We start from the raw sequence: 27,045 nt of genomic DNA, 5'->3' as shown, positions 1-27,045 counted from the left end.
AGAGCCTTAAAACCAAATTTGGGTTCCCTATAGGAAGGTGGACGCCTCATTATTGCATTTTTCCAGCTCCTACACCCTATACAAGGTGAATTACATTAATTTTTTTTGGCACTTTCGTTTTTCGCGATTATCTCGGAAACTATGAGAGATAGAGCCTTAAAACCTATTCCATTCGATTCCTGAGGAAATTTGGGTTCCCTGTAGACAGATGGACGGCTCAGAATTGCGTTTTTTCTCTTCCTATAGCCTATACAAAATAAATTAAAATAATTTTTTGTGGCGATTTCGTTTTTCGCGATTATCTCGGAAACTATGGAATAGAGCCTTGAAACCTATTCCAATTTCTATTCGAGTTCCCTGAGGAACCCAAATTTCCTCAGGAATCGAATGGAATAGGTTTTAAGGCTCTATTTCTCATAGTTTCCGAGATAATCGCGAAAAACGAAATCGCAAAAAAAATTAATTTAATGCATATGTTATAGGCTGTAGGAGAAGGAAAAACGCAATTCTGAGCCTTGTATCGGCCTATAGGGAACCCAAATGGCATATGACGCCTTTACTTCGTAATAACATTCATAAACGAGTCCGATCATTGTTCTTCTTCATTGTTAAGCGGGCCCCTTCTCGTCCCGTCAAGTTGACTATAGAAATTTACTGCTCTAATGAAAACCGGAAATATGCCTAATTAGAAGTTAATATGTCGATTTTTCCAAAAGTTAGAGTACGCACAAGCATTTTGAGCGAAAAACCGAACAATTACGATATCTTGGAAATTTTGCCTGAACGGGTATGTATATCTTGATCGATTAAAATAGAGGACATTGAGACGAATATTTTGAAAAAAAAATTATTGAAATCGGTTAGACAGTTTTCGAAAAATTTGCAAAGAAGTATTTAGAAACGAATGGAGATTTCTCAAAAACAGCTGGCCCGATTGGGCAGCACCTTACGACAGAATCCTTATTCATACCTATATCCTGACAAAATTTGAAAAATTTTGAAATCAGTTTCTCCTTTAATTCTTCGATTTTCTAACAGTTGACTACCAGAGGTGGACAGTCGCTCATACACGCATGGCCTTAAAACTTTGGATTTTTACGTTTTAGACCATTTTACATCATTTCCAAGCAAAATTCGAAAATTAAAAAATAGAATCATTTCAGTGCTTTCATGAAATGAAATAAAATTTGTTGAAATCGCGCCAGTCATTCTCGAGATATTGACGGTTGAAAAATGTCAACTTTCAATTGTAAATTTATTGACTCACCGGGCGTTGAAATCCTCATCTAGACGTCGATATTCTCTCCAATGCCTCCAGAAGCTCGTCCCCGTGAAAATCACTTGCACTAAACACTTTCGAAATTAAAAACCGCACTAACATGACTGAACCTGCCATCTTACGTATTTATACACACATCGACGAAGAAATTCCCGAGAGCACTTTATCACTTGATTAACAAAAGAAAACATCATTACAATTCACAACACTAACATTCTAATAAATTCCTGTGTCCACTGGTTTCACTTATCAACTAGGTTTATCACGTTTTGAATTTTTTAAAGAGTCATTGTATCTATCAAAACTGTCCACAAACACTGGATTCGTCCAGAATTGCCTCTAGGCGTCATCTCGTGGTGTCACCAATACGTCGGTCACATGGAGATTCCAAATTTTCACCATTCGAGACGTTCATGTCGTTTTAAGTTTCGTAATTTATCGAACTATGCAACCATTGCCTTGTTCCATTGTGACTGTTCATTATTATTATTAATTAATTTATTATCAGATTGTCAATTACTTTCGGCGATTTTACGAGTAATTTCTTCAACAATACTGCGGTCATCGCCAAGGAACATCAGGGCAGCCACTTTTCAGCTGCGCAGACGTTTTTATTGTTTTCTCATGTGTATTTGTTTTTACGTTTTAAAACCCGCAATTCATCAAAATAATCGTTGATTTGATGATCAAATTATTGTTCTCCATTATTATAAACTAATTACAGCTTTTTTAAGTATTATTTTAATGATTTTACCCTTGATTTCGGATAAAATCCGGAGACGAACGCCGAAGCCTCGAGACTAGTCGGCCATTTTTGTTGTGCGCAGAGATGTTGCGCAGAGATTTTTCCCATTCCCTCCTGGCAATTTTTGTTTTTACGTTCCAACACCCGCAATTCATCAGAATAATCGTTGATTTCATGACCAAACTATTGTTGTCCATTGTTGTCAACTAATTATAACATTTTTAAGAATTATTTTAATGATTTTACTTTTGATTTCGGATAAAATCCGGAGACGAACGCCGAAGCCTCGAGACTAGTCGGCCATTTTTGTTGTGCGCAGAGATGTTGCGCAGAGATTTTTCTCATTCTCTCCTGGCAATTTTTGTTTTTACGTTCCAACACCCCCAATTCATCAGAATAATCGTTGATTTCATGACCAAACTATTGTTGTCCATTGTTGTCAACTAATTATAGCATTTTTAAGAATTATTTTAATGATTTTACTTTTGATTTCGGATAAAATCCGGAGACGAACGCCGAAGCCTCGAGACTAGTCGGCCATTTTTGTTGTGCGCAGAGATGTTGCGCAGAGATTTTTCTCATTCTCTCCTGGCAATTTTTGTTTTTACGTTCCAACACCCGCAATTCATCAGAATAATCGTTGATTTCATGACCAAACTATTGTTCTCCATTGTTGTCAACTAATTATAACATTTTTAAGAATTATTTCAACGATTTTACCCTTGATTTTCGAATAAAATCCGGAGACGAACGGCAAAGCCTCAGGATTTGTTAGCCATTTTTGATGTGCGCAAAGATGTTGCGCAAGGATTTTCCCGCTTACTCATGGGGTGGGGAGGTCTTTTGAACAATTTCAGATGGACACATTCTGTTTTGGACAAGTTCTCTAGGAAAAATGGGGACAGATTTAAATCTACATGTGAACTTTTTTTCTAATTATAGATAATGATCATCAACTTTTTTTAGCTATATTCGGTATATAATTTTAGCTATAAACGGTCATAATATAATTTTAATTATTTAAATTTACGGTCGGTATATAATTTTTGCTATAAACGGTCATTCGTTTAACAATAGTTTTTTGTCGGCTAATAGGATACTGATAGTTAGTTCGCTTCCGTCAGTAATTCCGCTTGAAATGAGGATAATCCCGCCATCTTCCACCGTGCCGCTGCACTAAACATGTCGCCTGGTAAGACATTTCCTGCAGGAAATGTTCTTCATGAAGATATCTCCAGTACCCACGCCTTTTTGACCACTTTATGAGAATTTGCTCATCCGGGAATGGGTCCACAAATTCCGTGTCCATCTGAGATTGTTAAAAACGACCCCCCCTCCCCCGCCCCTCAACAGATATATCGCACGTGTTCGTAAGGTTAAGTTCACATGCCACCGACATGCATGTTGATGCATGTGACTATACGCGGATTGTTGTGTGCTCCATTTTGCAAAGTGAATTGATGATTGAGTTCAATGCAGACATGACAATTACTAGTGAACTCAACATGATAAAAAAAATTGAATATTACTATTGAGGAATAAATTATTGTTATTATTGTTAAACAATGTGGTTGACAGAATCTAGTGTCTTATTTCGTCATCTCCGAGAGGTAAATCACTTTTAACTTCACTCTTCCCACATGAACAACGAAATTGTTGCCTTCCTCTTTGAACAATACAATGCAATGACTGGTTCAGAAATTTTTTTGTTCTTCAGACATACCATTCTCATGTTATCATCAGCAAATTTAAATTCTCCGCTGCGGTGAGGAGATACTCACCGCGCAAAAACTCATCGACATTCACCGAAGAGGAAGAGGCTGCAATATTAGACACGATAAATAAATGCGAAGCCAGTGACTTCGCGAGGTACGATATAAAGGAGGGACAATTGAAGAGGCTGTTGGCTCTGAGAACGAAGAATGGGGGGTTTCAGGATTTTAATGACGTCCTCATTACCCAGGATGTAGCGTCGCTGATCAAATTTTGTAGGTCGATACTGCTGGGAGGGAAGAAAGTTAAAAGTGCTAAGGGGAATTCTTCATCGAAGAGTATTGTCACTCCTGCGATCACTGATGTCACTCGATTCGTAAGAATTTTCATTGTTTTTTTTAGTGAAGATGAAAGAAGAAATGTGAAAAATTCTCTTTTTTTACAGTTCTTATTTTTATTTTTTAACGAAGGATTTCGTGGAATCGTTTTCTAGGGAAATATTTTTCTGGAGAAGATATTCTATTCAATCTCAAGGAGATGTTTACAAGAATTTTTGCTGTTGAATTAATCTGTTGTTCTATTAAACTGTTGAATTTTTAGAATTTTTTTCAGTAATTTTTTCAATTCTGCAAATGAAGGTGAGAGAAGAAATTTATAGAGAATTGGCTTTTTACATTTCTTCTAATTTTATTTTTTCTAAACTCTTTTTCTCTAGAAAATTTCTATTAAATCTCAAGGGGACGTTTATAATTACTATAATTCCTACGAAGGTTTATAAGAATTTTTCCTGTCGAATTAATTTTTCGTTCTATTAAACTGTCGATTTTTTGTCATTTTTTAAAATAATTTTTAAAATTTTTCAAATGGAGATAAAAGAAGAATTTCATGGGATAACATTACCTGCAGAAAAAAATTTCTCTATAAAAACTTCTGTAAAATCTCAACAAGACATTTATAATAATTATTTTTTACTGAAAATTTGAACTGTTGAATGAACATTCCTCACGTTTCATTAGGCGATTAAAAGCATTTTGGGCCTCCACGTCTGGGGAAATGCAGTCAGTTGGTCTCTACTAGAGTCCGATGGCCAGATCAATCACTGGGAGTTGGAAAAGTTCGATAATCTATCGAAAATGAATATTGTATCGTTAGTAGACTTAATAAAAGACATGACTCTGCGCCTGCCATATGCTGATGCCTACGTGATGGAGGCAGATAGTTACTCAGCTCTGGGGAAATTGAAATCGTCTGCCTACTTCGTTCATCTGCAACGACAACAGATTATCGCGATGATCATGAGTGGGATTAGGATGAGAGAATGTATAACAAGTGGTATTCCCCTTACTCTTTGATTCTGTCGCTTTAATTAAATGAAATTAAATATTATAATTAAATACGATTTCATTAAATTCGGAGAAATTAATTGCCATTTGGTTAAATTGGTAGCGATTAATTACGATTTGATTGAGTTTTGAATTATTTTTACAAAATTTTGTGCTGTTTTGTTTCAGATCGAGGAGAAAATTCCCCAAATTTTTATTTGATGCAGGCCCGATCCCCAGGGAAACTATTCAATCTCATTGTGGGAAGTGAGACAGTCTCTGCGAAGGGCGTCATCTCGAGAATAATTTCTGATCGGGAAGTGATGTACCTGCCTCATCTGCCCCCGATAGTTATCGATCCCAATATCGTTGCGAAATACAATTCCCAGGAGATTGCCACCCGCGAGCAGATGCACTCGGTTCTACTCCTGACTCTAGCATTTTACAATCAGATTTATGTGAAGAAGAATGTCTCAAGCGAAATAAAAACGTCTCAATGAAGCACTGTACAGTCTTGTTATTGAGTTGTCAAAATAAATATGACGACCTGTCAATATAGTTTAGTGTAGTTTTGGGGCTGACCCCAGGGGGGATTTGCACTCACAACCTTCAGATTACTAGACTAATGATTTTTCTGGCTGAGTCGAGTGTTCACTCAGGGAAAACATCGACATCCTGCGGCGATGAGTAATTCACCAGTGAATTGGTGAAATTTAACGAGTGAAATTGTCCATTCATGAATTATTTTCAATGAATTAAATTTTCCCATTTAAAATGCTCGAAATTCCCTCGTTACATTCACAATTTCACTGATGATTAGTGCCCACCGATAATTCTCAAATGTTAATTCCGATGACTTCAAATCCACAATTAAATAAATAATCCCTCTTAATTTATATACATCACACAAAACATTAATTCCACCATTGCTGAGATGTCATCTTTCCATTAATATTTAACGTTAGACATCTTTCAATTACTTATGAAACTCAGCAATGATGATTGTACCAACGTAACGAGTAGAGGTACGGATAATTCAATTCAATCATAATTACTCTCTCAATAAGTGTTCATTTCTTCATCTATCTCCCTCGCTCTTGAAACCAATAAGGACAATTTTCATTATTCCCTCGACATTCTTTTCCCCTTCGATCGAAAATACTAGGATTCAACTCCAAATTCTCGCTACATAATTAAATAAATTCGTAGAACTGTGATACTTTCCAATTAATTTACAGTCTTATGAAATTTTCTCTTCTATTAATTCTTATTTTTGAAGTCACGGTCCCAGTATTAGTGAATGAGAGTAAAAATAAATAATTTTCCGTTAGTTTCAGGTCCATTCATTTATTATATGTCAACTTTGATTACACTATCTAGTTTTTTATTTCATGTACTTATGATTAATCTCGCCTCGCTTCTCGAATAACACCCCAAGCTCAGTCCAATTCACCAAAGAATCACGACCAATAAACTATCATCCTCCCAAACATTTGTCATGGCCAAATGAATGTCATTAATTATCCGACAACATCAGAGGGTGTTGATAAAGCCGTGAGTAGCATATCCGAGTAGCGCCAGCCATACAATATTAATCAGTAATTGGCCATTACATAATTCCTCCATCTCTATTACATATTTCAATTATTCTCTTCGTGTTTCACAGATAATCAAGTATTCTTTAATAATAACGAACAACTTAAGGACTAGAATTAAATTATCAATTAACAGTATCCAACTGCAATGCAACCCTCCACTGGTGTTATCCAACGTAAATTCCTTCACTTTATGTTTATAATTTTTGGATATTCTCGATTGATATGAAATTTCCAAAGCTTGGAGGCAGGCCAGCTGCACCGATAGCTTTGTTTCATTATAAATTTTTGTTGATCTATTAATTCACATTTTTCTTTCATCAATCAGAACAAAATGACGAGATTATCTCAGGCTTTGATTAAACGATAGAGTTTGCACAAACAAAGAGAACATTTCTTTCATCTATTTCAGCTGATTTAAATACACGTAACGATCATCTATTGATGGCGCAAAGCGACATGTGCGCGTGATTATTAATGAATTTTAATAATGAAAAATATTCACTTCCACCGATTATTTCAGTAATTCCTTTGGACGAATATAATCACCTCATTCTTGAGTTATATTCAATAAATTAAGTACTAGGATAATTCCTTCATAATAAAGAAATCATCGAGACACTTTAATTGCTGAAAGCAACATTATTCAATGGAAATTGTCTTTCATCTCCGATAAATTGAAAATAAGAGAGAGATTAGACTTTTTGACACTAATAGAATCTTTTATGGTCTTACAACAAACATATTTGACATTGCTCATTTAATGATAAATCAACAGTTTCATTTATTTTTGGTGATTCACTCTGGATAGTCATCAGAAGCCAAATATTGTGCAGATGTATCAACTATTCCAGAAAATAACGAATGAAATGCTTTCTATTTACCATTACCATTACTTCATGATTAACATTATAACTATTATGACTATTGTTACTGATATTATGCATAAGTTTTATTTTTTGGCTTCCGTGAAAATAAGGTGTCCATTTGTCCTTGTACATCTGCCCTGCACACATATCTCCTTCAATATTTCACCTCATTTTTTTTAGTTTTTTCTTTTCACGTTTAGAAAATACTCACTACAATGACACATATGCGCGAGTTTTTATACAACTCGCGCTTTTAGTTATCTTTTTTAAATTTTCTATGCTCTCCACAATGATTATTGGTTCTTACGTAATGTAACTTTGGATTTTCTGATATTAACATAATCGAAATAGTACGTTTGGAAATTCGTGAAGGCGATAATTTATGAATGGCTCATCGCCATTGATGACTGGAAATGCAAACGAAATCGTGTGATTGAAACACCAGTTGAAATTGCAATCAAGACAGCACGGTAATACTAGTAATTATATTATATAAATAGATCTCGAATCGTTAAAATTTTTCACTTCATTTATTGATAACAGGGGAATACTTTCAGGACTTGGGAGTTGTTCAACACAATGCATACGTTAAGGCTATGATAAATTATCAGCAGGATGCTATGTACAGAGCCCGTTGTGTCTTGGAAAATTAACGCGGAGGATTATGCATGCACTTGCTGAGACAAATGTGTTTGCTATTTATGAGTGGAATTTTTAAGATGAAAAATTTGATGGATTGGGAAGAACATTGGCTGAAGGGATGATTTATTATCTGATGATTTTTCTAAATAAGTTGACTATTCACCTAGGGAAACACATCAACATCCTGCGGTGATGAATAATTCACCAGTGAATTGGTAAAATTTAACGAGTTAAATTGTCCATTCACGAATTATTTTCAATGAATTAAATTTTCACATTTAAAATGCTTGAAATTCCCTCGCTACATTCACAATTTCACTGATGATTAGTGCCCACCGATAATTCTCAAATGTTAATTCCGATGACTTCAAATCCACAATTAAATAAATAATCACTCTTAATTTATATACATCACACAAAACATTAATTCCACTATTGCTGAGATGTTATCTTTCCATTAATATTTAACGTTAGATATCTTTTAATTACTTATGAAGCTCAGTAATGATGATTGTACCAACGTAACAACGAGTAGAGGTATGGGTAATTCAATTCAATGATAATTACTCTCTCAATAATTGTTCATTTCTTCGTCTATCTCCCTCGCTCTTGAAACCAATGAGGACAATTTTCATTATTCCCTCGACATTCCTCTCCCCCTTCGATCGAAAATACTAGGATTTAACTAAAAATTCTCACTACATAATTAAATAAATTCGTGGAACTGTAATACTTTCCAACTGATTTACAGTCTTAGGAAGTTTTCTCTTTAATTCATCGTTATTTTTCAAGCTGAAAGTTTTCGATGGTGCGCTTTCACGTAGCTATGGATGTGATTGTACTGTCATTGTCCCATTATTTTAGCATTCAGGGTACGTGTGAATGGTGTGCTATGCGTAACAATCACTCATCGACCCATTCTATGGATTTTTTTGGCTCTGAAATCGCTTGGACATTTGGTTTCTTCAAATAAAGAAAATCTTCATGAGGCTCTTTTCACATTTTAAATCAATAAGCGGGTGATATAGACTTTTGTGCTTAATATTATGATGTCACTATACCGTTTTTTTTGTTGTTATTACCGTAGAGCGGCAATGAAGACTCTTGGGTAGGGAATTACATTCATCGAATGTCGGAGATATCGGTTTTGCTGCCGAATATTTTCACCAGCTGATCCTCGTAGTCCTCGATATTGCGCTTCATTAGCTCCATGCAGGGACCGAGCAGACGCTCGAATGCCTCGACGTCCAAAACTGGGGGTTTAAATGACTCGTTAGGTATCGATTTGGGGGAATCGATTGGTTGAGGCTCATACGAGGTAATTTGATATTTTTAAATCTAAGGAGATCATCTCAGGAGTTAATTAAACGATGGAGTTCGATAAAAAAATTGTTTTCATCTATTTCAGCTGATTATTAATTCATTTTAATAATGAATAGTTGATAATGGACAGTTGATCTATTAATTCACACCTTTTTCATCAATCAGAACGAAATTACGAGATTATCTCAGGCTTCGATTAACCGATGGAATTGGACAAACAAAGAGAACATCTCTTTCATCTGTTTCAGCTGATTTAAATGCACGCAACGATTATCTATTGATGGCGCAAAGCGACATGTGCGCGTGATTATTAATGAATTTTAATAATGAAAAATATTCACTTCCACCGATTATTTCAGTAATTCCTCTGGACGAATATAATCACCTCATTCTTGAGTTAAATTCTGTAAATTAAGTACTAGGATAATTCCTTCGTAATAAAGAAATCATCGAGACACTTTAATTGCTGAAAGCAATATTATTCAAAGGAAATTGTCTTTCTTCTCCGATAAATTGAAAATAAGAGAGAGATTAGACTTTATGACACTAATAGAATCTTTTATGGTCTTACAACAAACATATTTGACATTGCTCATTTAATGATAAATCAACAGTTTCATTTATTTTTGGTGATTCACTCTGGATAGTCATCAGAAGCCAAATATTGTGCAGATGTATCAACTGTGCCAGGAAATAACGAATGAAATGCTTTCTATTTACCATTAGTATCACTTTATGATTGACATTATAACAATCATGACTATTGTGCATGGAATTGGATTGTTTGAGGCTGATACTTACAGGCTAATTTGACATTTCCGACGGCGTATGCTGAGGCGGCTCGTGGCTTGTGTGTGACTAGGGCGAGCTCTCCCAAGTATCCACCGGCGGGAACGCGATTTATCTGGAGAAAATTAATTGATTTAGTGTTTCAGTTTCTCAATTCAGAATTAAAGAATTTCGAAAAAACATTTCCTTCGACAATGTTCCCAAGAATCATTCATCACTGAGATAATTGAACATTCAAAGAGTCGTAAATATAATTGATTTTGACTTTTCAATTAAGAAGCTTTGTTAATTTCCCTTTGAATGTGAATTTCAAAGGGAAATTAACACTCCAAACATAACGTTAACATTTTATTTTTTTGTCACTTTGTTTCTGTTTCATTTTCGAATGTTCATGCCCTTTAAATGTTACTTTAAATGTAATTCTGTAAAATCAGTTGAGGGAATTCGATATTTAACGAGTCTAAAGTATTATTAATTGGGATATTCACCTCGACTTCACGTCCATTATCATTAATCCTGGTGATCCTGACGACTCCGTCTTCAACGAAGTACATTCCATCAGCTGTGTCCCCTTGCCGAATAATTTGTTCACCATCGGAGAAGGGTTTCGAGACGAGTGCATCAGCGAGATTCATGCGTTCGTATTTCTGTTAAACAAAAATAATCTAATTCAACACCTCGTCACTTGTCGTTTAACTTGGAAATTTTTGTCATTTATTTTTGTCGTTTGCTCGTAAAAAACTCGTTAACACGATAATTTATTATTCCACGAAATTGAAAGAAAATCGACTCTAGTGGAATTTGTGATTCGGAACCTAATCATGTCCCTCCTGATGAAGTAATCCCATATGCAACGATGAAGTCGACTAATTACAGTCATCCTGAAATTCCTCCACCCTTCGACAAAAATAGGGTTTCAGTGGTTCCATTATAAACCTAACAATTTTTAAATCGAATCCATAGAATCTCGTAACATCAAATTAAGGTCATAAAGACAGACAAGTTTCTGTCCCATTAGAATTAATTTTTATATCGTATGCAGCGAATTGAATGAATAACTGATAATTTCGGTAATGAACCCGGAAAAGCCAAAAAAAGAAAAAAAAATATTGAACCGTTTGAAAACATTTTAAAAAACTGAAAAAAATTGGAGTGAAAACTGTATTTTTTTTTATTACGAGCATTTTCTATAAATAATTTATAAACAATGAATTTTTTTCAATTATAAACAATTTCAATTATAATTTCTTTGTTCATTTATAAACAGAAAATGTTTTAAAAAATGATAATTTTGTACAAAATGTAATTGGAATGACTGAATATTCATGATTGTTGTCAAATTATTCTCACGCAATTTATTTGGCAAATTTGATGATTGAAAATGGTTGAATCTACAGTGTGGTCGGTACTAAAATGTAAAAGATGTTTGGATATCCTCAATAAACCCTGTCATTCATTCAATAAATAAATAAATCAATCAATCAATATTCTGTAAACTCACCTGAAGTGACTTGAGCATTGGAACTTTATTAAGCAGAATCTCATACATTTTTCGCTTGTTATACGCAGACTTGAGTATTATACGTCGGAATGTCTGACGATCCATGGCCCAGAGTGTTCCCTTGGTGATCGCCTTGATGGTAGCTGCCCTTGGCATGTTGTACAGAAGTGCAAGCTCCCCAAATGCACCTCCATTATCATACGTGTGAATGAGGGTATCAGCCCCCGTTGGACCTTTGACGTAGACCTCGAACTTTCCCCTAAAAACAGAAAATCGATAACTGAATTTCCAGAGCCCCCCCGTCCCCCAAGCGAAAACTTTCCCCTGGAAATCTATTTACCTCTCTATGACATAGAAATTGTCGCCGTCGTCGCCTTGGCGAATGATAAAGTCACCGGGTTCAACATTCTTCTCGAACATTGCATCTAGAACGTCTGTCATTTGTTCCTGGAATAAAGAATAACGTGCATTCGGGGTTTATGTAACGATCAATGCGACCGAAATATCGAATTATTGGATAAAATAGGTGAGAGCTTTTTTGTTACCTTATCGAGTGCACGGAATAGCAGAATATTCCTGACACTCTCGCTCAGCCTCTGTCGCTGCTCGTCACTTTTTGGATGCACCATCTGCAATTGAATAGTTCTGCCAGTTGATATTTTGTCTATTGAAACATGAAACTCCATTCTAGTCGGCATTGGGGGGGAATCGGAGTGAAGGCAGAAGGTCGTTTGGGGGAATTGTAATTAGATGATTTAATTGCTGAAGGGGATTATTGATTGCGGGGATGGGATATTTAGCTTTCAATTTCAGGAAAAAATGTTCTTATGAGGAATAGGGTCGAATTGGTGGGACATTTCAATGGATTTTGTCACGGAAAAGGAGGAAATCTAGAGGAAATTCCGGGGTAATTAGATCGATAAAGACATTTTTGTAGGGAACTTGGTGGTTTTAATTAGATGAGCATTCAAAATTCACTCCGGAATAAGAAGAGCATAGGTAATTATCGATAATTTATTGTTTTTCATTTTTATTTTTTGTAATTGATCTTTTTGATTAATTGAAAATTACGATTTTTCAGAAGGGATTTCAAGGAGATAGTCATTTTTTTATGGAACTTGGGAGGGTTTTATTTGATGAGAAATTTTTTCAAATTCACTCCAGAGTAAATTTTAATTTTTGGGGAAATAGCTGCAAATCTAAAAGACATTGCGAAAGTTTTATTCAAAGATTTTTTGGCTCTTTAAATTCCCTGCAAAAAAGATTTCAATATTCTCTCAATTATCAAATATCTTGACGGAACTGAAGTGTTTTGAATTTCAGGTTAAAATTGTTTGCATAGGGAAGAGGATTGAATTCATAGGGAATTTCAATGGATTTTGTTACGCAAAAGTAGGAAATTCAAAGACAATTTCAAGAAAATTAGATATCGAGCGAGCATTTAAATTTCAATTCGATGTAATGAGGAAAATGATTAACAAGTGTTAACATTCAGTCCACAATTTTTTAGAATTTTCAATACACGAGAAATTATGTTTTCATTTTAATTAATTCACGACATTGTGTTGAATATAAAAGGTCATTCAATTGAAATTAATTGGATGAATGTAATTCATTCAAGGATTTAATTGCAGAAGGGAATTAAATCCTTTGAGACTGCGGAGCATTCGGTTTTGAATTTCAGGTTGAAATTGTTTGAATAGGGAAGAGGTCAAATTCGTAATGAATTTCAATGATTTTTGTTACGTAAAAGTGGGAAATCTAGAGAAAAATCCAGGAAAAGTGAATATTGAATGAGAATTTAAATTTAAACTCGATGTAATGAGGAAAACAATTAAAAAAGGTGTTCACAATTTTTGAGAATTTTCAACACATTCAGATTCAAATGACATACATTTTAATTTCAATTCATTTAGAACAATGCAGTGATAAATAGGAGAAATTCTGTTGACTAGAAAAGGTCATTCGATTGAAATTAATTGGATGAATTGTAATCAAACGATTCAATTGCGTGAAGAGATTATTATTAGTCGCTACAATAGAATATCTTCCTTTGAAATTCAGTTCAACGGTCATTCAATACAGGAGAATATTTCATTCCCATTTAATTAAATAATTAAAATACTTAACAGTGATGAATGTAAAAAGCCTAATCGGCTATATATGGATAAATAAACAATAATATACTTAACAATAACGAAAATGTTAGTCTCACTGCGACATATAATAAAAATCTCCGATCTATTAAAAACGAAATCTCAACATAATCATTAATCAGATTTTACTAAATTTTTCACAATACAAAGCTCGATGATTATTCTCCTCCATTAATATATTTTTATAATAAATAGCAGAGCGACATTCAATATCACTTGGTTAGCCATCCCATCTACAAATTACGTTTATAGGCTGGGGTTATTGAGCATGTGTCTCTGACGTCATAAAGGCCTTTATCGCACGCATGATTGGGTAAGGCAAACCTTTTGTAATTTCTCAAAGAGGCAGGTGCAAAAACACGAGAAAATTCATTACTCGATGAGGCAAGCCTCGCTTTATCGATAAAACTACGAATATTGTTGGGTTAGTTTTTTTTTATTATATAAATAGGCTTCTATAAAAATGTTATTGAATTGTTAATCAGCTAGTCATCTCTTCCCCGACAATCTGCGCTTTTATTTCAATTTTGCGAGGGAACATCGATAAATTCAATTTTTTTATTTAATTGGGAAAATGTGAAATGGTAAAAATATGGATTGTAATTACCCTGACACCTTCCTCCTCCTCATCCTCCTCAGGATCATAAGTCTCTGCAAAAACACTCTTTCGTCGAGAGGCAAATCTCCCAACTGGTGGCTCTGAAATTAAAGAAATTAGGAAAAATGTCAAGACCATTTCATCTCATTTGGACTAATATTATTATCAACCACTCGAGTCCTCAATTGAATTACCTCAGGCTAGTTCTAACAGAAAATCCCACAAGTTACTAGAGATTTACCACAATTTCGTAAATAACTAGATTCACTCGGTACCATCTAAATTAAGGAGATAACAGGTGCAACGTGGTATGTTCCAATTACGAGAGAAACTTGAAGGTAAAGTTGTCTTTTAGTTTATTTCTATCGAGGCCACATACTTCTGGTTAGTCCGAATAAAATGGAATTTCATTTTGGAATGAACATTGCGTTCTTTATTGACATTAATGGCAATCAACATTGACGCTAGAAATAATTATAAATAAAAAAGAAGATAAATACAGGAACACCGGAGAAGCAATTCATAATAATAACCACGATATTTCTATTTGATGTTAATGAAGATTAAGGAATACACATTTACATCAGGAAGTAAAAATAAAATAAAAAGAAAACAAATAAATCGTATTAGAAATTAAATAAACGAGTAATGAATGATAAAAACCATGATTTAAATTGACATTAATATATAGGAAAAGAATCACTCAAGCAGAACAGAAAAGAAAAAGTTGTAATTGGAATACAATAGTTGAGACTATTCTAATGAATCTGACTATTGTTCATTGCCATTATCAATTAAAATCGGAAAAAAATCTAAATGAAGCAGAAAAAAAAAGTTAATTCCCCTGAATCTGGAATTTTTAATTAAAATTAATAAAAATCACGGAGTAAACATTGACATGAGGAAGAAAAATCAACAGAAGAACTTTAAAAAATCATAATGGAAATGAAATAAATGAGTAATAAATGATAATAGTAAAAATCATGTTTTAAATTGCCATTAATAAATAGCGAAAAAATCACTCAAGCCATTATCACCTGATTCCACCAAGAAAATAATCTAAATAAGACAGAAAATTTTCTGATAAAAATGAAGTGCTCAAGGAAAAGTAAAAAAAAAGTCAAGTACCCTGAATCTGGCATTTTTAACTGAAATGAATAAAAATGAGGGAATAAACATTGACATCAGGAATAAAAATCAACGTCAAAAATGATAAAATTCTGAATTTTCAACGTATCGAAAATTCCACTGATGATTTAATGTCAAATAGCATTCCTTAAGGATATCCAAGTATTTTGGTTATTTTATCTCTAGTGAAATGCCCTTCATTTGACATTTTACAACGATGTTATTCTTCAAACTTTGCAGGCCGGAATTTAAATCTCGATATTGAACCGTCAGAAAACATTCTAAAAATTTGAAAAAATTACAAAGTTTACTTTCGGAGAAAATCCACAAATTAATTTAAAAATTCCAATTTTTTGAGAACCACGAGCACTTTTGACAAATAATTTACAAATAACCAATTTTTCACCATAAAAATCACTTATTCAACTCAGAATTTCACGAGAAATTGACTTCATGCCTAAAAAAAATTAATTCTGCGCAAAATATTCAAATGACGCTGAACATTTATGATAATTTTCAAAAGTTTCTCCCGCAATTTAATTGACAAACTTGATATCATTCAAATAACACTGAATCTTCACGATTTTTTTTCTAATGTTTTTCCCGCAATTTAATTTTCAAATTTGATGATTGAAAAAGCTTGAAACCCCAAACAGTAAAAGCCACTTGGATTCCCCAAATTTCAAGAACACCGAATTGCGAATATAAATGAAAAATCATTTCTGCACCTCAAAATTTCCCCAGAAGTCGACGTCATCCCCAAAAAAAATTAATTCTGTGCAAAATATCATTCGAACGATCCTGAATATTCACAATTTTGTTCAAACGTTTCTCCCGCAATTTAATTTTCAAATCTGATGATTGAAAATGATTGAAAAATCGAAAACCCGACCAGTAAAATCCACTTGCATATCCCAAAACTTCAAGAACCCCGGACTGCGAACATAGATCTAAACAACTAAAACCTAAATAAACAAATAACAAAGCTCACCCTCGTCGACAGACTCGTCGGGTGTAGACGAGCAAGTAGCATTCCCCTGAATCAACATTGTCTGTCGATTTTCCCGCAAACGAGTGAAGAAATCAACGGCATAGTCAACGATATCCCCGGGCTGTTCGAGTAGGTAACTAATGGTAAACTCCAGTAGTATGTCCCTGAGATCGTCGGGCACCGTGATCTTGCCAGCGTTTCTTGGGCAACTCATCGTCGCGCAACGGAGAAAATCGAAGCAGACCGACGAGAGTCAACTCGTGCGCGGAGTGCCTACCGGGTCACTCTCTCTATATGTTCAAGAACGATGTAATGACTCCAACGAGACCTGAATTCCACTTTTTCCCCAATTCCACCGATCCTTCGCCCTATTCCCACTGGCAAATCACTGTTTCCACTCCCCAGGCACTTCCAGCCGCAGTTGTCCCCGTCGAGACCTCAAAACCGACTAAAACCGAGAAATGAAATTCACCGGAGCCCCAACGAACCTGCACTCGTTATTATTCACTCAATTTCAACAACTCCTCAATGCTCATGTCGTAATTATCGTCTGTGGGCTCGTGATACGATCCCCAGGGAGTAATTCGATTGATCTGCTCACCTCTGACAACTTCACGACACACTGAATCCACCGTCACACGAATCACCAATTAATAATGGATTAAACAAATCGTCGATGCAATAACTCGTTTCACTATTGGCTGGTGACGAATATGTGGTGTGGAAGCAGATCTATTCGTACAACACCCACGAACGTGCGGTGGCACGGGCACTCGACTCTTTTTTTTTAGACACCCACCTCCTCTCCTTCTCTTTGTGCCCCCAAAAAGATGGCGGACAAACACCAATCGGAGAGACTCGAGCGGAAGAGCTAACTGTAATCTCGATTATGTGGATGATAAAGTTTTATCTATTGGGGGTATCGAATGTCGGGGGGAATTCGGGGGTTCCTCGCGGTGATTCAATGCCAGTGATTTTTTAGCAAGTTTACGAGATTTTGAGATCGTTTTTTGGATTTGAAAATGAAAATTCATTAATTGATTAATTTTCTAGGGGCTTGGGAGTTAAATGACAGGAGAAATGAATTTTTCAAGGGCTTCCATTAGATTTTGCGGGATTTAGGGGGACATTTTGGAATTTATTGTCCTGACAGGAAAAATTTAATTTGGGGGGAAATTGAAAAGAGGGTGGAGGATAGCGCGCGCGACGGGGAGATGGCGCTGACTGTTAATAAGAAGAATCGGTCGGGGTTTTGAAAGATCGCAGATCGCACATGGATTTTGTTGATTTGGTGATTTGATTCTTTGGGACTGGAAAATGGATAAACCGCAGTTTGATGTGACCCTCGGGGGGAGTGTCAGCATCTCTCATGATGTGGAGATTAATAAAATGATTTCGGCGAGGGCTAGCGAGATCTCCGCGATGACTTACTCTGTCGGTGAGTTTAACCTCTTTATTTTGTCAAAATATTTTGTTTGAATGAAATAAATCAGGGATTTTGTGATTATACTGGTTGAAATACCGGTTTATTCCAATCTATTCATGTTTTGTGCCAATTTATTTTAATCCAATGAAGATTTTTTATTTTTTTTGAGGATTCGTCATTTAACAACAATTTTATAAATTTAATTTCGAAGATGTTGGCTTTTCATTAAAACGAATTTTTTTATTTCAACAAAAATTACACGAGTTATTGTTAAAATGGAAAACTATTCAATTTCATTCACAATTAAATGAATTGTGATTTTTTGAAAACGACGAAAGTTCTCCATTTTATTCTCATTTTCCTTAAACTAAATTAATTTTCATATGAATTTAATATTTATAATTTTTCTGTTTTTACCCTCATCCTTGAATTTTTGTACGTATTCATTATTTTTAACGCTAGCCGCGTGGCCTGGACCCTGTATAATTATTTCTTATTAATTTTCAGTTCATAATAACACTGCATAGAGAATTAAATTATTGCCAGCAAATAACACCAGAGAAAACAATACATCGACGCAAAGCAAATGAATTTTCCCTTAATCCCATGTTCACATTCTTCAATGTTTATCAATTTTTACATGAATTTAATATTCCCAATTTTCCATTTTTTCCCCTTATCCTTAAATTTTTGCATTAATTCAATGTTTTTAAAGCTTAACCCTTGCCCTAGACCCTCCATAATTATTTCTTCTCATTGATTCTCAACTAATAATAATACTACATAAAAAAAGCATAATTATAAACAAATAACACCAGACGAAACAATCCCTCGAAGCAAAACAAACAGAATAATTTCCCTAACAATACATGAAAAAATAAAACAATTGTCAGCAAATAACCATGTGAGCATTTTCCCCAATTTTCACCTGACCCTCCCCTGTTCCAGAAAACCCCCAACGAACAAAATTAGTCTTTCAAAAGCTGCCAGTGCACATGCGACGTCGAGTAATGTCGCACAACGCCAAAAGAATGCCGAGAAGACTGCGCGAAGCCCACCAGATGCAAATGGAGAAGTCTGGCCTGCCCCCAAGAGCCAAGAGGCCCTCTCGAAAGTACCGAAGACGTCCCCACAACCTCCTCCTCGAGTACAGCCGCAGGAAGCGCACGAAAAAGTGGCTGGAGACCCACATTTGGCACGCGAAACGCTTCCACATGTGCGAGAAATGGGGCTACAAAATACCGAATTTTTCCAACGACAGGGGATTCAGGGCTAGTTACCGAGCTGTTGCCAAGCACTGCATGATGCAGGATGTCTCCTACTACAGCTGCATCGAGCTGATGGGTCCAGAGGGGGTCTTGATCGAGAGACTGAGGGCTCACTGCAGGGATCAGCTGTCTTTTGGGGCCAGGATGTACCTGACTGGCTCGAGAGAGGGTTCTCTAGTCTTTTATAAGAGGGACAATTGTCCTGTGGGGGTTGTCCACTTCTTCTGGAGGCCCAGGGGAGAGGAGAATCTGAGGACTCTCTGGATTTGGGTGCACCCAGCCCTCTTCGATGATGTTCTTCACGAAATTTCACTGGATTTTGGGTTCACTGCAGCTCCTGGGGGACAGGAGTCGATGAATTCTGAAGAGTCTGGCTGCAGAGTGAATTTACTGAGGAATTACTTCAACAGGTTCAGGCTTCGGGGGCCTCTGAGCATTGCTGTGCTCTCTGATACTTTGAAACTGCCGAAATCACCAGGTGGTGAGGAAAAAAAATCCTGGAACGACGTGTGGTATGAGGAGTCGAGGAGTAGAAGTTGTTTTAGGCTTCAGGGGGAGTTTTTCGAGGGAATCAAGACGTTGAATTCACCTGGGCAGCTGCCTAGGGGCTCTGTGGTGGCACTCACTGTCTTGGATCCCAGGATTTTTCTTCCTGAGAGGAGGAGGAAGGCTGTGCTGAGTCAGGAGGACTGCAGGAGGGTGCTTAGGGTGTCTGAGGGGGTCGCTGAGAGCCCTCTGTGGGAGGCAGCTGGCAGAGAGAGGGTCAAGGGGGAGTTTAAGACGAATAATGAGATTAATAAGTTGAGGGAGGGCAATCTTGTGCCTGGGGTGCAGAATGATGGCGAGATTGATGAGGATATCGTCGCCAAGGTGCCGGTTATTCTCGTGCAGTGCCCAGGGGGCACTGATGGAGAGAAAAGCGTTGGTAATTGTCGATAATCTTTTAATGTCTTTCGTTTTTATTTTTTGGAATTGGTGTTTTGGGGGAATTGAGAGTTACGATTTTTCAGAAGGTATTTAAAGGAGATTGAGTCTTGTTTTATGGAACTTGGGGGTTTTATTTGATGAGAAAATATTTAAAATTCACTTCAGAGTAAAATTTAATTTTTGGGAAACATCTTCGGATCTAAAAGAGATTGCCAAATAAAATGAATGAATAAATGATGTTTGAATTTTATTCAAACATTTTTAGCTCTTCAAATTCCCTGCAAAAAATATTTTTCCAATAATCTCTGTCTTCTAATTCCCAAATATCTCGAAGGAATTGAAGTATTTTCAAGTCAAATAAATAAATAAGTAAATTATTATTAATTAATTAATTTGAAGATTTAATGAATTAAATCGTTCAATGAAAAACGTCCCAAAATACAAAATATTCCCTAAAACCCATCCATTCTTATTTAAAATCTCCCCATCCCTTGCCTACTAAATTCCCAAATAATTTTGTTCCAGGTTTTTCTTCAGGAATAGACATAATCCTGCCATCTAGATGGGGCCTAGCCTTCTGGATAGCCTTCATGCACAGGTGCGCCCGACCAATAGGCCTCCGCGAGTACCAATCCGTGATTTTTGAAAATCTCATGCTGAATTCCCCAGAGGTGCATCACCCAGACACTTTAGCCTATTCCAAGGAGTCCTTGGAGCTTAAAAACGAACTGACTGAGGCCTACTTTCGTCGTCCACCGAACAGAAGAATCAACTTCACGAAATTCTCGATATCGAGCCCTTTTTGCTGCGAATGGGGCATTCTGGTGAGGGAATGGACAGGTGGAGATGCTGTTAAAGTCCTGAGGAGTCCAGGAGTTCTCCGAGCGCTGGGGTCCACCCTGCGGGATTTTTCAGGGGATCAGAGGCATCGGAGGAGGAAAAACCCATCGTCTCGTGACCCATTGAAGATTGACGAATCCCTCGATCGATCTTGTCTAGTCCCCGTGAGGATAAAAATTCTGGGGAAAGGGAGACCAAAAAAATTCGCTGTTATCTGCACTCCAAGTGAGGAGGACCTGAGGACGCCTAAGGACCCTGTGGAGAGCCTTAAACCCGATCCCCTGCAGAAAAAACGAAAACTGATGACGAAGAGCCATAAAGAGGCCTTGAAACGAGCCATGAGGAGACGGTCGAGGCTGAGAAAGGGGGGTAAACTGCCCGAAGGGGGAGAAACTCCCAATGTTGATGTCAAAGAGCATGCAGAGAGGATGAGGGCCTTGTGCCTCCCAGAGTGTAGGGGGGTTCGTCATTCCTGCGATCGAGAGGTCATGGGGCACCTGATTCAGGGGGATTTTTGTTTCACAGAGTCCACTGGGGTCGGATGGGGATATGTCGTGATGGAGTCTCTGGTGAAATTGATTGAGAGGAAGACGAATGTTGTTTTAGTGAGGAATGTACAGAGTAGACAGTATAGAAAAGCTAGGATAGATATTATTGAATAAAGATGAATGATTTTTGTTGACTAACTCTGGGACAATTGAATTATTTCACATATTGCATGAGGATTAAATAAGAATTTGAGGGGTGGGGAATCGTTAAAGGGAAGTAATTAATTGAAACTGGAATTTAAAATATGATTCAGAGAGTTTTTTCTGATCGAGGGGATGGAAATGGTCTGAAAATGATGAATAAAATATTTTAAAAAATGAAAAATTATTTTCGATGAAGTTCGAATGAGATAAGGAATGAAAACTGATAAACCCAACTGGGATTTGAACTTACAACTTTCAAATTACAAGGCTGATGCTCTTACCAACAGCGCCAACTTACGCTCCTCTGTCTTTAATCTCATAAATTTAATAGGAGAAAAAAATGAGATATCAACAGTCACACCAATCAAGAAAAGAAAGAGTGGAGAAATCATTAAATGAAAAGGGCAGTTTTTTCCTCGAATGGTTTACGAATCATCAAGAAGTGTTTAACGAAGAAATGAAAAAAACAAAGGGTGAAAGAATAGATTTTCACTGATTAATTCGGAAAGGGGGGGGGGGGATTAAATTCATTTGTAGTTCTAATTCTCAAGGATAATAATTATCAAGATTATATCCCCAATAGCCTCATAAATTCGATAAAAAAATTACTGGAGTGAGCTGCTGTAATTAGAAAAAAATAAACGAAAAGTAAAGCCTCGTCAAGCGATAAAAGAAAGAGTGGCGAGATCATTAAACAAAAATGGCAGTTTTTTAAATTGAAAATAAGTTCTAATGAATTTCATCACCGAGTGTTTTTTACAAATAAATGAAAAAAAAAACAAAAGTTGAAAAACTACTCGTGATTTTCACTGATAAATTCTGGGGGATAAAATCATGTGTAATTCTTATTCTCAAAAAAGATTTCCATCAAGATTACATTACTGATAGTCTTACAAATTCGATAAAAAAAAATACTGGAGTGGACTGCTTTAATTAGAAAGAAAGAAACGAAAAATGAAGCCTCATTAATCGATAAAACAAGGAGCAGGGAGATCATTAAACAAAAAGAGCAATTTTTAAAAATGAAAACAACTTCTAATGAATTTCATCACCGAGCGTTTTTTACAAATAAATGAAAGAAAAAAACAAAAAAATTAAACGCGTGATTTTCGCTGATAAATTCTGGGGGACTAAAATCATTTGTAATTCTAATTCTCAAAAAATACGATTACCATCAATTACATCACTGAGTCTCACAAATTCGATGAAAAAAGAGTCGAGGGGGGGAGAAAGTGGTGCCAATAGAGGGGCGTTCTAGGGTCCCCACCAGTGGCATTGCCGAACTCACCACGATATCATTCCTTCCACTCCTTTTCAGTATTTACAAATTTCACTTTTTTGATAAAATTATCAGTTGCTTCCCGAGGGTGACAACGCTGACACTGCCAGCAGTGTAATTATTTCGTCATTAAAGTCCTGAAATCGCGATGGCAGGTCCCGTGGTGATAGCTGCTAAAGCCCGGCACACCGCAACAGTGAGTAAATACTACAATTTCTTCCCAAAGATTACATTATTTTTGGTTAGCCCCTGACGTCTCGAGTTTGCTCATTTATTTAATCCTTCTGAGGCAGTTGCGACATTTCTCAATCAATCGGTCATGGGATCGGCGATTTATCGATTAATATCCATCCTTTACATGTGTAATTTGATTAGAGATAAGGGTGACCCAGTTCACTCTGTCATTACAGACTACTGAATGGGGACTAGGTTTTTTATGCTCAAATCTCTAGGATGTGAATAATTCCGGAATATTAATGAATGCTTTTTAAATTTCTGTGCTCCATTGCAGTTGATATTCCTTCATGGCCTCGGTGACACTGGGTAAGAATTAATTGAGAAAAATGTTTGTGTCTACTCATTTATGGATCAATTGACAATTGTAATCATTCACAGGCATGGATGGGCCAGCACTATGGATTCGGTTCGCACGCCATACATGAAAGTCATTTGCCCCACTGCGTAAGTATCATTCGTCTGAGTTTATTCGAGTTCAAGATTTTTTACTGTTGATTATTTATTTGCAGACCTACCATGCCTGTTACCCTGAATGCTGGATTCCGAATGCCGTCTTGGTGAGTAAAATCTCATTTTTGTTTCATTTTTAGAGGAAAATTAATGTAATGAAAAGATTGAGGAATTCTGGGGATATTGAAATTAAAAGTAACTCGAGGTTTCTTTCGATCTGAGGTAAATTGACGAGCTTGAGTTGATGATTAAAATAGAGAAGAGGGGGAATGAATAGGAGAAACAACAGGCTCATAAATTTACTCGGGATTTAGTTTTTAGAGGATATCTTTGGAGTGAAGGGAGATGGCGAGATTTTTGTTCAGACACTTTTTGTGGGAAATTTCGAGAGCTACAAAAAAGGTCTAATGGAAATTTTGGTATTTTTCGTAGATTTTGAGATATTCAGAAAAGACTCAAATTTTCGTTCCATTTTTAGAAGAAATTAACGTCGAAACGGTTGAGGAATTCTGGGGAGATTTAAATTGAAAATAACTTGGGGTTTCTTTCAATCTGAATTAGGTTGATGAGCTTAAGTTGATGATTAAAATAGAAAAGAGAGAGAATGAATAGAAGAAGCAGCAGGCTCATAAATTTACTCGCGATTTAGTTTTTAGGGGATATTTCTGGATTGAAGGGAGATGGCGAGATTTTCTTCAGACACTTCTTGTGGGGAATTTCAAGAGCTACAAAAAAGGTCGGAACGAAAATTTTGATATTTCTCTTAGATTTGGAAATATTCATGAAAAATTAACGCTGAAAATGACTCAGTTTATCCTTTCATGAATGAATTGACGATTAGTTGCTGCTGGATATCTTGGAATTGGGAGGGGATAGTGGAATTTTTGCCTAGATCTTTTTTGTGGGCAATATCAAGAGCTAAAAAAAAAATCGTCACGAAAATTCCGTTAATTTCCTTAGATTTTGAGATATTCAGCGAAAACAGGTTGAAGATAACTAATTTCGTTTCATTTTTCACTATTACAAATTCAATTTTTCATTTTTCATTACTGCAGAAGAAATTGGTGATTAATTTTCTTGAAAATATCTGCAAGAACTGCAGAAACTATCAAAATAAAAACGTCGATATGGCAAAACGGATTCCAAATCTGAAATAATTCTCGAATAAGCATCAACTCCAGGTTTCTTATGTTCTTGCAGGTTTGACCTTCGATCCCTGGACGCCACAGGTCCCGAGGACGAGGAAGGAATAAGGAGAGCGGCTGAAGCAGTCCACGCAATGATCGAAGAGGAAGTTACTGCTGGCATTCCATCAAACCAAATCGTCATCGGTGGATTCAGTCAGGGTGGTGCACTAGCCCTGTACAGTGCCCTCACATACTCCAAGCCACTAGCAGGAGTGGTGGCTCTGTCTGCCTGGCTTCCTCTCCACCAACAATTCCCAGCTGTAAGCCATCATCAGTCCCATCAACGTTTTTAAACTCCAATATTCGATTTTTGTGCCTTTATGTTTCACTTTATTTCATTTAGATTGCAGTGGGAAATAAAGATACTCCGGTGCTCCAGTGTCACGGAGATTGCGATCCTATTGTGCCATACAAGTGGGGACAGATGACAGCCTCTCTTCTCAAGCAATTCATGGGACACACGGAGTTCAAGACGTACAGGGGAATGATGCATGGCTCCTCTGACGAGGTACTTCACAAGTTTAACATTTAGTTAATTTAACAGACATTCAACGATTTTTGTTGGCAAATTTTAAGACCATTGGATTACTTCACACATGATCTGAAGAAAAAAATCACGGAGACTAAATTTTTATCGATGAATTTTCATGAAAAAGAGTCGATTTTCATCAATAAAAAATTCTAATTGCTGAAATTAAAGATAAAATTGAGAGGGAGTGATTCCAAATTAATGGAGGAAATGCAAAAGAATATGAAGTGAATTAATAGAAAAAAGGGATGTGCATTGATAAATTCTAGGAGAATGACTCATGTTTTATTTGAACTGCAATGTATTAAACGTAATTTTTTTTATTTTCAGGAAATGCGCGATATGAAGGCATTCATCGAGAAACACATCAAACCATAATGTACATGAATATATTTGTACCAAGTACCTATTGAACATCAGCTGTAATTATCTTTAGACATAAATAATGGCAGTCAGCTAAACCAACAGCAATGAAAAAACAATAATAATAAATATAGCGATAATGATGAATTAGTACTGGGGAGTTGATGAATGAAACCTGAAGATTACGAGTAAATTTGGTGGAAATACCGTGAGAATAGAGTAAACCCAAGGAGATGGAATTATCTGCGCAGGTAAATTTAAATTGTGATTCTAGGTGACTAAAAATATTGTACAATCAATATAAATCGCATGAGAATGCGATGTACGAATGATTATTTATATGTATATATCATTTTGCGGTCGTTTGCCTCGAAATACTCGACATTTCAATGCTTTTATCCTAGTGGATCTCTAGATTAAAGTAATTTACAGAGGATTCAACGGCGTAATTAGTCGCATACTGTCTACGATAATACGAAAATTGAAACATATTTTAATTATCTACACTTCGGCTTCCTACGAATATAGAATACAGCTGTCGATTAAATTATTCATTTCATCGAAGTCTTCGATATTTCCGGAATGAGATTTATATTTTTCTCATTATAATTGAATTTTCTCTTGTACATTTTTAGATAAGTGATAATCACGAAGAGAAATAAATAAAACAGATAGTCTGATAATTATTTATGATGTATCTTTGTATTTACCGTGAATACTCGATTGTCTTTGAGACGATTTAAATAATGAAAGCCATGTGTACTGGGTTTAACAGTGAGGAACTTGGTGATGTTAATAATATGTCAAATGGAGAATAAAAAAATTCAGACTGTTGACGTGTTGGGAGTATTTACCTCTCACTGCTGCATGAAAATCAAGGGGAAATGTGAGGTTTCAATGCTCGTTTCAAGCTTTTTATTCTCGATGACCAACATTTTTCGAAGAGAAATCGATTTTTTCCAGCGAACAATTCAATCAACGTCTTCTAAACTAACTTTTTTATCTATTTCTAGTAATGAAATACAATTATTTCAAGAAATTTTCATTGAGTACTTCATTGATTCACTAAAACGTTTTCTTCTGTAAATGAAATAGCAACGTTTTAATATTTTTTTTTTCACGTCAACATTTTTTTACCTGAAATTAAATAGACATTTGGTATTTCATTCTATCACAATAAACAATGAAATAGAATT

At 35.9% G+C, this 27,045-nt stretch overlaps 4 protein-coding genes across 8 annotated transcripts; 3 read left to right on the top strand and 1 right to left on the bottom strand.

Moving 5' to 3' along the window:
* Window positions 1-3,253: 3,253 nt before the first annotated feature.
* Window positions 3,254-5,560, top strand: LOC107046543. Of its 4 annotated transcripts, XM_015269181.1 has the most exons (5): window positions 3,254-3,634; window positions 3,742-3,893; window positions 4,017-4,113; window positions 4,754-5,069; window positions 5,249-5,560. In XM_015269181.1, the coding sequence occupies exons 1-5, from the start codon at window positions 3,590-3,592 to the stop codon at window positions 5,557-5,559; spliced, it is 921 nt and encodes a 306-aa protein (XP_015124667.1). In that variant the 5' UTR covers window positions 3,254-3,589; the 3' UTR covers window position 5,560. The 4 variants fall into 4 exon arrangements, with proteins under 4 accessions (XP_015124667.1, XP_015124666.1, XP_015124665.1 ...); XM_015269180.1 differs by having other exon boundaries at window positions 3,742-4,113; window positions 4,754-5,057; XM_015269179.1 differs by having other exon boundaries at window positions 3,742-4,113; window positions 4,754-5,066.
* An 830-nt stretch (window positions 5,561-6,390) lies between these two features.
* LOC107046542 (cAMP-dependent protein kinase type II regulatory subunit) lies at window positions 6,391-17,642 on the bottom strand. Of its 2 annotated transcripts, XM_015269177.2 has the most exons (9): window positions 17,253-17,642; window positions 16,652-17,099; window positions 14,542-14,633; window positions 12,324-12,407; window positions 12,119-12,225; window positions 11,779-12,037; window positions 10,766-10,924; window positions 10,290-10,392; window positions 6,391-9,418 (listed from the first exon to the last, which is right to left on the bottom strand). In XM_015269177.2, exons 2-9 carry the CDS (start codon window positions 16,863-16,865, stop codon window positions 9,288-9,290), a joined length of 1,149 nt encoding a protein of 382 aa, XP_015124663.1. In that variant the 5' UTR covers window positions 16,866-17,099; window positions 17,253-17,642; the 3' UTR covers window positions 6,391-9,287. The 2 variants fall into 2 exon arrangements, with proteins under 2 accessions (XP_015124663.1, XP_015124662.1); XM_015269176.2 differs by having other exon boundaries at window positions 16,652-17,642.
* A 197-nt stretch (window positions 17,643-17,839) lies between these two features.
* Window positions 17,840-21,840, top strand: LOC107046541 (ribonucleases P/MRP protein subunit POP1). The gene is made up of 3 exons (XM_015269175.1): window positions 17,840-18,089; window positions 19,026-20,270; window positions 20,798-21,840. Exons 1-3 carry the CDS (start codon window positions 17,969-17,971, stop codon window positions 21,772-21,774), a joined length of 2,343 nt encoding a protein of 780 aa, XP_015124661.1. The 5' UTR covers window positions 17,840-17,968; the 3' UTR covers window positions 21,775-21,840.
* A 1,223-nt stretch (window positions 21,841-23,063) lies between these two features.
* On the top strand, window positions 23,064-26,680 carry LOC107046536 (acyl-protein thioesterase 1). Its single transcript, XM_015269162.1, has 7 exons — window positions 23,064-23,279; window positions 23,595-23,626; window positions 23,699-23,764; window positions 23,830-23,877; window positions 24,971-25,217; window positions 25,301-25,465; window positions 25,817-26,680. The coding sequence occupies exons 1-7, from the start codon at window positions 23,232-23,234 to the stop codon at window positions 25,862-25,864; spliced, it is 654 nt and encodes a 217-aa protein (XP_015124648.1). The 5' UTR covers window positions 23,064-23,231; the 3' UTR covers window positions 25,865-26,680.
* Window positions 26,681-27,045: the final 365 nt, after the last annotated feature.

This window comes from Diachasma alloeum, unplaced genomic scaffold (genome assembly GCF_001412515.2).
Source record: "Diachasma alloeum isolate Michigan unplaced genomic scaffold, Dall2.0 Dall_scaffold_01487, whole genome shotgun sequence".
NCBI lineage: Eukaryota > Metazoa > Arthropoda > Insecta > Hymenoptera > Braconidae > Diachasma > Diachasma alloeum.
This window is presented reverse-complemented; position numbering and strand designations above follow the sequence as displayed.

Bases quoted from the DNA above. Each gene is read 5' to 3' on its own strand.
- LOC107046536 (XM_015269162.1), top strand. From the start codon at position 23,232: ATGGCAGGTCCCGTGGTGATAGCTGCTAAAGCCCGGCACACCGCAACA. The intron at 25,218-25,300 runs GTAAGCCATCAT...TATTTCATTTAG, and splicing joins TCCACCAACAATTCCCAGCT to ATTGCAGTGGGAAATAAAGA. The intron at 25,466-25,816 runs GTACTTCACAAG...TTTTATTTTCAG, and splicing joins TGCATGGCTCCTCTGACGAG to GAAATGCGCGATATGAAGGC.
- LOC107046541 (XM_015269175.1), top strand. From the start codon at position 17,969: ATGGATAAACCGCAGTTTGATGTGACCCTCGGGGGGAGTGTCAGCATC. The intron at 18,090-19,025 runs GTGAGTTTAACC...CCCCTGTTCCAG, and splicing joins CGCGATGACTTACTCTGTCG to AAAACCCCCAACGAACAAAA. The intron at 20,271-20,797 runs GTAATTGTCGAT...ATTTTGTTCCAG, and splicing joins TGATGGAGAGAAAAGCGTTG to GTTTTTCTTCAGGAATAGAC.
- LOC107046542 (XM_015269176.2), bottom strand. From the start codon at position 16,865: ATGAGTTGCCCAAGAAACGCTGGCAAGATCACGGTGCCCGACGATCTC. The intron at 14,634-16,651 runs GTGAGCTTTGTT...CTTTAATTTCAG, and splicing joins CGACGAGTCTGTCGACGAGG to AGCCACCAGTTGGGAGATTT. The intron at 10,925-11,778 runs GTGAGTTTACAG...TTTGTTTAACAG, and splicing joins CAATGCTCAAGTCACTTCAG to AAATACGAACGCATGAATCT.
- LOC107046543 (XM_015269178.1), top strand. From the start codon at position 3,590: ATGTGGTTGACAGAATCTAGTGTCTTATTTCGTCATCTCCGAGAG. The intron at 3,635-3,741 runs GTAAATCACTTT...TTTGTTCTTCAG, and splicing joins TATTTCGTCATCTCCGAGAG to ACATACCATTCTCATGTTAT. The intron at 5,070-5,248 runs GTATTCCCCTTA...GTTTTGTTTCAG, and splicing joins GAGAGAATGTATAACAAGTG to ATCGAGGAGAAAATTCCCCA.